Source organism: Chanos chanos, chromosome 5, assembly GCF_902362185.1.
Source record: "Chanos chanos chromosome 5, fChaCha1.1, whole genome shotgun sequence".
Taxonomy (NCBI): Eukaryota; Metazoa; Chordata; class Actinopteri; order Gonorynchiformes; family Chanidae; genus Chanos; species Chanos chanos.
In genome coordinates this window covers 45244350-45254900 of record NC_044499.1, presented here as the reverse complement: position 1 = coordinate 45254900, position 10551 = coordinate 45244350, and the positions used below count along the sequence as shown (strand labels likewise).

The following is a 10551-nucleotide window of genomic DNA, read 5'->3' as shown; positions in this document are numbered from 1 at the left end:
ATGAACAACCTTTCTCTATAATGCTACAAATTATTATTGCTTTTTTTTACAGTGTAATATTTTCTCTATATGTTTTACTTTGTTTGACCAAATATATTGTTTTTATCTAGGAATTTAACTATGACATACATTCTTCAGTGTAAAATGTTACAATTTGATCCTATAGTAGATCTCCTTGATGATAAATTATTTTAAATTGTATATTGTATTGGTAGTTATTTGTTTCTTTTCTACTCACTCTTTATTGTACAGTTTTCATACTTAATAATGGTGAAAATTGTAAATAGATTACTTTACTTGATAAAAGACCACTCAGTTCATTAGAGCAATATGTAAATAAATCTGCTCAGCTGAAATGTGGTTTATTTTGTACTTATTGTTTCTCAGAAAGAATATCAGAGTTATGTATGTATGTACCATATACATGTCATAGGACATTTAATTATTTTTCTTAATTTTAGTTTATATTTATACTTGCCCATGTTTTAATTATTAATGGTTGTGATGCTCTCACCAAAACCCGTTTCTTTCTTACGTATATTACGTTATTTCAATGTCACCTCCTAACCGCTAGATGGAGGTAAATGAAGCAAGCCTGGTTTGGTAGCTCTGTTTCTAGTGCTTCCGTTCATAGGAACACATGTGTGTGATAAAACTGAGGCTGAGTGGTGGACACCAACAAATATTGATGGGATACCAATACTTTTCAGTAACTGAGACAACATTTTTAGCATAGATCTTGATCCGTAAACAGTATGGCTCCGGTAAGTAATGACTGTCATTGCTCTACATGTTAACTGTATTATGGAAGCTCACTTTTAACAGCAATACTAGTAAGTAACGTTGCGGGAAACCCGTAACCCGTAATGGTAGCTACACATTGCTTAGGCAGGCATACAGTTCCATATTTTTCTACCTTCAGAATTAAAGTGCGTCTGGAGTTGGGCTGATTTCAGCTGTCGTAATAGCATTAAGTATGTTTATAATCGTTAAAGACTGGCACCTTTCACATTACAAGACGTGGACGGATTTCAGGTCCTACATTAATGCAGTCTTCGATCACTTGCCCAATGTTCTTTCTGATTAAGCGTTTAACTGCTTACATTGATTAACAATACAGGAAACATCTGTTAAAAAAAATTACTTACATTATTCTACAAAAAGTAGAGGAACAGGTGTTTCTTCCTTTTGACAGCCTTCTATAATCTGGTATGCACTGTAGTACTTTTAGTTTGATGTAGAATTGAACAGCAATCTTAAAAACCTTTTCTGCATGACCGGTCAGTTGATTATATTTTCCATAATTGCAGTCGAGGAAGAACAAAAAGAAGAAGCCAAGCTTCCGCAAGTTGCTGAAGACAAGCAACTTAAAACTTGAAAACAAGCTTAAGAATCGGCAATTTAAGCAGCAAAGCACCGCAAAGAAACACCGCAAAGAGCAGCGGAAGCTCCGACAGGCCCTTACCGATGCGTCGCATCCGACTCCAGCTCCTCTGGAGACGTGTAAGAAGAGGCCAGGTACACGAAACTTTATCTCCCTGGTCCTATTTTGAGTCTTATGGATAAAGTGGAGAGGAAGTCTGTTCATCCCTCCAGGCCTTTTTAGCATTTTATTTATTGTGTTATAATGTCTTTTTACAGAGGATGAGGAAGAAGAAGAGTTCATCGAATCTTTACCCATTGACATGATGGATGAAGATGATCTTGAACAGATCAAGGCACTGGCACAGAAAGCATCTTTCCTGACTCGAGACCTTTCCTCCTGGTAAGAGGATCGGTTTTCCTGTTGAAAGCACTTACTGTCTGTATCCTGATGAATATCTGCTGACGTTCTATCGAGCGTTTGGAATCACAACACTGAACTGATGTAGCCCAAGATTAATGAAATTGGAAATACTCTAAATCGATATTGAGCATCTTTCTGTGTTGTTTTGTACCCTTCATTTCAGTGCTCCTGCACATGCTAAGAAACGCAAGTCTGATCAACCAGTTGAGAAATATGAAAAAGTGCCCCGGAAGATGAAACAAGAAGAGGAAAAGGAAGTAATTCACTTGCTGCCAATCAAAGATAAGAGTGGCCTTATCCCTCAAACAATGGAGAAGCCAGGTACATGCAGATCATCTGCCCTTTGGGTCTCGTGTGAGTGACTCGTATTGTGAGAACACAGAGAAATGTCTCTTTGCTATAATCATGTGTGTCTGCGTCGATCGGTTGTGTTTTACAGCGGTACCAAAAGAGGAGGAGGGAGAGGAGCAAGTCGAGGACCAGAACGAGTCTGAAAAAGGTAAATGAGGAACATGCTGTCCGTAAATATTAAACCATATTGTTTATCAGAGAAATTTTGAATCCTTGAGCCCCATTGGTTGTTTGTTGTTTACAAGTGATTATAGTAATGTCATTAACAAATTCCGTGTTTGTCAACAGTTGAGGAACAAGAGATGGGTGTACCTTTGACCCCTCAGGAGCAGTTTGAGCTGCGTGCAGAGAAGCTGATGGAAAAGAGGCAACGCATTGCCAACCTGGCATCTGCTATCCTGGCAGACCCGTCTGCCAACGTGAGTTTAAGTAAATAATGTCATGTGGAAAGCATGACTAGAATTTATCTAGCTTCACCAAGCCACAGATTCTCATGCAGGCTTTATTGGAGTCATTACTGTGTCATAATAATATAAGTCAACTCAAGTTTTCTCCATACGGCTCTTAATGATACAAAGGGGCAGGTCTAGCGCATAAACGGGTTAGGGGAGGTCTAAATTGCTCTAAATGCCAAAAGTAATTTGTTCAGCGCAGTCTAGGCCAAGATGTGTGGAGACAAGTCGCAGACCGTATAAATGAGTAAATTCCATCAAGGATATTGGAAAGTACTTCGTAAATTAAGACCTCTCATAACTTATTAAACCAAAATGTTTTATGCTGAAGTAAACGCAACGAATGGCCAAGATGAGTTACCTCATGAATTACCGTTTCTTAGTAAGTGCACATTGTTATTCTTAAAGGTCTGTTGCTGTTGTGCTGTTGCCTTTTACATTATTACTCATCCTAAAAAAACAACCATACAAGCCTTGTGCACGTGGCCTAAAATGAAATAAAGTTTGGCTCCACATGGGCTATAGTCAGGGTTCTCTTTTTTTTTTTTCAAAAATGTCTAATCATAGTATAACCATAACCTTCCTCTTTAGGCAGTATCATTTTTTGCTCTTTCGACTGCTTATATTCATGTATGACATATTTTCTAAATTAACACACTGGATACACCTTGTTATGCAAAGTGTGCTGTTCTGCAGGATTTTCAAGAAGAGGTGATGGCAGGTTTCCTAAAGTTTGTATTGGTTAAGAGGTCTTACATGAGCCTGGAGAAGTTTGGTTCAGTGTAACCTAATCTGGATAAAGTCAAGCATAGAGTTGTCAGAGCAATATATTAAACCACAGTGACCACAGAGCTACCACAGTAACACAAATAATTCTGAGTTAGAGAATGAGCCACCATGTTAATCCCACTTCATAGTACTGCACTTTTCTTATAATTCCAGTTTTATTAAAGGGTTTATGTAATTATGTCTCTGATGCTCCTCCTCTCTGTTTCATGTTGAGTCTGGTTTTTTTTTTTATGTTATTGTGGGTGACACATACATTTATGATATCACTGTCTGTTGGCTTTACGGTGGAGAATCATGACTCTATTCTGTGTGTTTCAGATCAAGAAACTGAAGGAGCTAAGAACTATGCTGGTGGAGACAGACCCGTACGTGGCAGTTACAGTCAGGAAACTGGTCATGGTCTCTCTCCTGGAAGTCTTCAAGGACATTGTGCCGTCCTACAGAATCAGACCTCTCACTGAAGAAGAAAAGTCTGCAAGGGTATTTTGGCTTGGCCATTAAAAGTCTATTCAAACTAATGTATTCTGGCTAAATCAGTCATAAACTGAACTGGCAGAATGTTGAATTGCCAAAAAAAAAAATGGCCATTTAGCGAAAGCATTTTTCAGGATTTTGAAATATGTCATTTCGGGGGGACAAAAGTATTTTCTGTAGTTACTTGAAAAATTGCAGTTGAAGTAACCTTTTTTATTACGCTTTCTAAGCCTGAATGAGCCGACTCAAAGGAACTGTTTTCTGAATGTGTGACTTAGAGCCTGTGACAGAGTGTTTCAGTTGAACGTAGAATTAGCTGTCCTCTTTGTCCCCCCTTCGTTCTCATATGCATGTTACAGCTTTGAATGATGTTGGGAAACTTAATTTCTCCCATAGAGCGGGGTCAGACCAGTAGTCACATATTACACGAGTAGTATGACAGTGTTACATTGTTCACATTGTAATTGGAAAACGTTTTGTTTACAAATTATTCATCTCACTATTTCTGGTCAGAAATTTCCTTTATATAACTGAACGTTCTTGCTTTAGTTTTTGGAGCTGAAGACATTAGATATTATCATGTGAAAGTTAACTGTCTCCTCTTTTCACCCGTATGTAAATCTCAGCATGTGTCCTGGGGTCATATGTAACTGATTTTCTTTCATGTGTGTCATGACAAATGAGGCATGTAATTGAACTTGTTTCCTCGTTCTCTAAAGGTTAAAAAAGAAACCCAGCAACTACGAGAATTTGAAGAGGGTTTAGTGAGTCAGTATAAATTCTACTTGGAGAACCTGGAACAGACAGTCAAAGGTAACAACTTATTAGTTGTTATCAGCCGGGATGTCAGATTTAATTGGCTTTGTCGCACCAGTAACTCCGCACTCCTACCTTCTGTCTTGTACACTTTTCCTCTTGTTTGTGCGCAAATGGAAATGCTTGTCGCCTGCAGACTGGAAACAGAAGAAACAGAAGGGCAGTCAGGCGGTGTCCCTGCAGTCGTATAAAGGACTTGCTGAGGTCGCCATCAGATGCATCTGTGAACTGCTGGTGGCCCTCCCTCACTTCAACTTCCACAACAACATCGTCGTGGCTGTGGTGCCTTTAATGAACGACCCTTCCAAGAAGGTGAGTCTCACATCTCGGTGTAGTTTTAGTCAACTGGAACGAGTCTAAAATACTTTTTATAATGGAGTGGAATTTTAAAATGTTCAATATTGCCGCTACACGCAGTGTATTGATTTTGTTGTTGTTTTTGGTGATGTACTTTAAATATTTTTTATAATGGAGTGGAATTTTAAAATGTTCAATATTGCCGCTACACGCAGTGTATTGATTTTTTTGTTGTTGTTGTTTTTGGTGACGTACTTTTAATGTTGTCCCCCCCCCAGGTGTCAAACATGTGCTGTGAGGCTGTGGGAAAGATGCTAAAACACGATAAATTTGGCCAGGCCTCATTAGCACTGGCGAAGGTCGTATCTGGACTGGTGAAAAGCAGGAATTATGACGTCAGACCGGAGGTACAATGACAACACGCTTTGCGTCTGACGCAGCCAATCAGCAGAGGGTTACGATGCCATAGATAACATGTGTTTATTCTTCTTTAAATGGAAGGTGCTGAATACCCTGCTGTGTCTGAGGATAAAAGAGGTAGACGTTAAAAAGGACACGGAAGATACGGCCCCGAAGAAGAAGTTCATGACGTTTAAAGAGAAACAGAAGAATCTTTCCAGAATGCAACGGAAGGTAAGAGTGCCATTGAGTGCACTGAGTTGTGGTGATTTTTGTTTTTGTTTTTGTTTTGTAACGAATCAAATCATTTATCTCCCCAGTGGAAAAAAGCTGAAGAAAAACTACAAAAAGAACTAATGGAGGCTGAGGCATCTGAAAGTAAAGACAAGAAGCTCAAATTGGTGAGTGAAGAGAGACCATAATTACTGAAATATCGTGTGCCCAAATAGTCTCGTATATTTTTATTGCTACCAGTCCACACGTTAATTATCTTCCTCTGTTTTTGCACTCTCTTTTTTTTTTTTTTTATTAACAGCACACAGAGACGCTGAACATTGTGTTCCTGATCTACTTCAGAATACTGAAGAAAGCTCAGAAGTCTGTTTTGTTGCCCTCCGTTTTAGAGGGTTTAGCAAAGTAAGGACTTCCCAGAATTTTCATTTCATCTGTTTTGTTTGTTTTTTTTCTGAAATTCTTCAACTAAAATGCACAAAATCCTCTCCCAAGGTTTGCCCATCTGATAAACTTGGAGTTCTTTGATGATTTGTTGACGGTTCTCCATAACCTCATTTTGTCAGGCGTGAGTATCTAAACCTTCCGTATCATGTGTCTACAAAAACGTTGTGCAAAGTTCTAGACATACCAACCTCAGGCTTTTCTCTCTCTGAAGGATCTGACGTATCGCGAGAGTCTCCACTGCATACTGACGTCCTTCCATATCCTCTCAGGACAAGGTCAGAAGCGTTTAATCTCTTTCTCCATTTCATCACAATCCCGTATCAACGTCCTGAAAGTGTTCTCGTTCTGACAGAAATGCCTCATCGTTGTATTCTCTTTACCGTTAGGCGACGTCCTCAATGTCGACCCGCTGAAATTTTATACCCATCTTTACAAAACCCTGCTCACACTGCACGCAGGTAAGTCCAGCATCTGCTGTCCTGGACGCTGACTCACTGACTCAGGATTATTTAATATCCGTGCTTTTGGGCATTGATGCATTGACTGTTATGCCCCCTCCAAGGGAGGTCGAACGAGGACACTGGCATCGTGCTGCAGTGTTTGGACGTCATGCTGACCAAACGCAGGAAACAGGTCACCCTTCATCGGGCGCTGGCCTTCGTCAAGCGACTGAGCACGCTCAGTCTTCATGTGCTGCCAGACTCTAGCGTGGGCATCCTGGCAGCCAACAGATCGCTCATGCATGTAAGGCCGTTAATGTGAATATGAACGCAAACCTTCTCTGAATATTCTCTCGCGAGATCATTCAAAATATATAGATATATAACAGGCTTGGTGCAGTATATAAGCATGTAATAAACCATAACCCAGCAACACGTTGTAAGTACTTACTATTACGTACCCCATACTCATACAGCTTTAAGGATGATTTTCAGAAGAGAGATTAAGTGTAGGACAGGACTAAAATTTCAACAGAGAATAGCCATTAACAGTGAAACTAAGTCCATGACCAGTCTTAATCTGTGTGTGGGAATTTGTCTGTTTGACTGGTGTCTGGTGTAAATAATTAGAATTGTTTTGGCTGTTTCTCTGCAGGCTTTCCCCAAGTGTGACATCCTGTTGGATAATGAGATGCAGGGCAGTGGTGTGTATCTGCCTGAGCTGGATGAGCCAGAATACTGCAACCCCCAGAACACCTCACTCTGGGAGCTGCATGCTCTCAAGGTAACTGTACATGAACATTGCTGTATGTTAGGGTTTTATTTGTTCGTTTTTTGTTTTTTTTTTTGTCAGTGTTGGAAAGGCTTGTTTTCTGTCCTATAATCAACATCTTGTTGAAATTGATGTTTGTGATGGAAATTCCATTAAAAAAAATATGATTTTGTGAATGAATTGTTCAAAAGACAGCGATTTACAGATGTAATCTATACTATGCTGATACACACACACACACACACACACATATATATATAACACCGTACTGACCTGTAAGCACTGACTCTATTTACGATGTAGATCAATCTAGCACTTAATTGTGATACTCGACACGCAGTAGTTTATATAATTTTTAGTCCACTATTATATTCCTTTAACTTCCTTGCGTCTGTATCTAGCCTGATAATGCAACAGTCAATTCCTCAATGGTCATTTGTACTTTGCGTGTATTAGAGGTCGATTTGGATAAAACAGTCTGCAAAATAAGTACATGTAATAATCCCGGGAGAATGCTGTGCTTTTCATTACACGACTTCATTAAACACATTCTCCTCTACACGAAGATTTTAATTCAAAAAGGTGATGTCGCCCTCTGAAAGATTAGTTGTGTTCTGAGTTCAAGAGTTTTCCTCAAGGCTGTCTTGAACAAAAACACGATGACACGTAATTGCATTCTGAGTTTAGAGGCAGATTCTTAATTAGAATGGCAGTGCTCTCAGAATGTGCCGGATGAATGAAAACATCTAATAATATACTTACAGCTAAAATCTCCCCAGTTAGTGTGGTGCATTTCCAATCTACCCAGTAACTGCTGGCTGACATTCAAATCAAAAATATAAGGAGAATGAGGGCAGTGTTCAAGGGGCCTTTCCTTTGCGCATGCAAGTGCTTACATTGATCTGTCTTGTGTGCTGATTGTTATAGAATCACTACCACCCAATTGTGAGAAGACTGGCCACACATCTGATGGTTGGTGCCCCAAGTGAAGGCGCAGGAGCACTGAGCATGGAGCTGAGCAGAAAGTAAGAGTTTTCACAGCACACGTGTGAAATGGTTTTCATTAGTCCTTTGGTTACAAACTACCTCCCGTAAAATTGTTCTTAATCACTTAGAATGGAATTGAACAAGGAGAGTACGAAGGTTAAGTAGAGAAAATCTGATACATGCAGTAGCTTTGTACCTGCTTTGCCAAACTCATTTAAATTATTATCTTGTCTGTGAAGGTCTCCAATTGAGCTGTTTGAAGATTACAGCGTTAAGGAAATGACCTTTAACCCGCCGGTGGCAGCCCCTCCCTCGAAGAAAAAGGTAAATCACAAAGGTTTACTCAGCGACTGCCTCATCTGTTACTTTTTGTTTTAATTATCTTGGAGACTCCCAAGCCTCAACTGCTGTTCAAATCTGGGTTTTTTTGTTTTGTTTTTCAGGAGCAGTTCACCATTGGTCATGCCTTTTTGGACTCTGAATTAAAAGGACAGATTGACATTGCTGTTCAAGCAGAGAATGACCAAAAATCTCTAGACTTTGCTGCAAATCTCACACAGAATCAGAGTTAAATACGATGGTGTGGACAGGGGGTCTGGCTTCTGTTCTTTTTTTTCTGTTCTCTTTTTATTTTTATTTTTTTTTAAAACCTGTAAAATAAACCTCTATCTTGTATGTCGCATTTTTGTTCGGTTTGATTTTTGCTATGGATTCCGGTAGGGTTCCCAGTTTTCCCAAAAAGTTATCAGTCACTATTGTTAGTAGGGGTTTTTTTTAAAAAATACATTGATAGGGGACCAATAAAGTCCCCCAAAGATGCAGTAAATATGAAATCTTGTATCGTATACAAAATAATAATCAAATGTCTCCAGCAATATCAACATCACCACTATCCATAAGGTACGCGGCCTACCTTTCCCTTGCTAGACTTACATTACACCAGTAGAATTCATTGTTGGCACGCGTTGTTTAGATGCCTTTTTGGCCACATGAAGATTCACTTCCTACTGAACTAAGTATTTCCTTACATGTTAGATTAAGAAGCCCCTTTATCACTATGACTGATTTACATTTAAAGATGTTTTACTGAGAGTCAGCATTTTCATAATTACTTTGCATTACTCTGCATTGCAGCTCCATGGGCGCATAGGATAACTGAGATCTAAGGCAGTAATCATTGGCCAGAGGTTGGCCCATATCCTCATGCTGTCTTCCATGTGACCACCATTAGATTAAAAGGAAAATTCACTCATAAGGCTGTCAAATAGGAAATATAGACAGATCTCTACACAGTGGGGTTAAGAATAGGCGATAGGCTCAATTCTGCATAAAATCTATATTTGATAGATATTTGATAGATATTTGATTAACCAAAAAATGAAAATGCATCATTTATGAATTTTAAATGAAATCCAGCATGAGGTCAAAAGGGTGAAGAATGAGGGAGGAACATCATTTGCTCTTAAATTAGTTTTGATAATGTAAATTGAACAACCCACCCCAGAGATGTCAGTCTCCTACATGAAATAATGACTCAGTTTATTTCAGAATATATTTTTTTCAAGATTATACGACACTATTTATTGAACAAATACAGAACATTTGATATGTTTCAAGAAACCTAGGAGTAGTCAAATAACAGTCACAATATGGACATCACAATATTGATAATACATTCATAAAGGTATAAACAAGTGCTACAAACAGTCAGAACACAAAAGTTTGGACTGTCAGTAAGATTTATATTTATTACAAAGTGGCAGCAGTTCTAACTTGTCAGTTAATATACTGAAATGATAGTCATTAACTTGAAACACACAAAATGTTCTTCATTTAAAATTAAGACCAATACAATGGCATTGGCTGATTTCACTAGAAAGCATCTGAGAATGCTTTAGGGTAGAACAGAATTTAAAAACTCACTAACTAGAATTAACTTTTGGGAATCCAATTTTCTGTTGAAATTTTCCTCAAGATCATTTTTTAAGTTCAGCCATTAAAAAAAGTAAAAATTGTATACAGTACACACCAGTTGTGAGAGTATTCATACCCTCGAAAATAAATTAAAAACATATCATTGTCATTGAAAAGATATACACATAAACTGCACAAACACAGCCAACCTGGGCTATGATATTAAATAAATAGTACACAAACTGATTTACATTGCCAAGGGAAACATCACAAAGAAAGAAAGAAAGAAAGAAAGAAAGAAAAACATTGGACCTCTTCAGACACCTCTTTAAAAGTCAGTAGACATTTCAGTTTGGCAGCTGTAGAAAGGCAGGAACAGTAACTATGAACACAGTA

General features: G+C 38.5%; 1 protein-coding gene across 1 annotated transcript; it reads left to right on the top strand.

Moving 5' to 3' along the window:
- The first annotated feature begins 654 nt into the window (after nt 1-654).
- Nucleotides 655-8848, top strand: noc3l (NOC3-like DNA replication regulator). The gene is made up of 21 exons (XM_030774488.1): nt 655-764; nt 1311-1541; nt 1644-1765; nt 1950-2113; nt 2226-2285; nt 2438-2556; nt 3697-3858; nt 4572-4665; nt 4805-4980; nt 5244-5372; nt 5467-5598; nt 5685-5765; nt 5900-6000; nt 6091-6163; nt 6254-6317; nt 6429-6500; nt 6605-6786; nt 7138-7266; nt 8182-8279; nt 8481-8565; nt 8685-8848. Exons 1-21 carry the CDS (start codon nt 756-758, stop codon nt 8811-8813), a joined length of 2412 nt encoding a protein of 803 aa, XP_030630348.1. The 5' UTR covers nt 655-755; the 3' UTR covers nt 8814-8848.
- The last annotated feature ends 1703 nt before the right edge of the window (nt 8849-10551 follow it).

Coding starts and splice junctions, on each gene's coding strand:
- noc3l (XM_030774488.1), top strand. Junction 1,542..1,643: donor CACGAAACTTTATCTCCCTG/GTCCTATTTTGA, acceptor CTTTTTACAGAG/GATGAGGAAGAAGAAGAGTT. Junction 5,373..5,466: donor ATTATGACGTCAGACCGGAG/GTACAATGACAA, acceptor TTTAAATGGAAG/GTGCTGAATACCCTGCTGTG.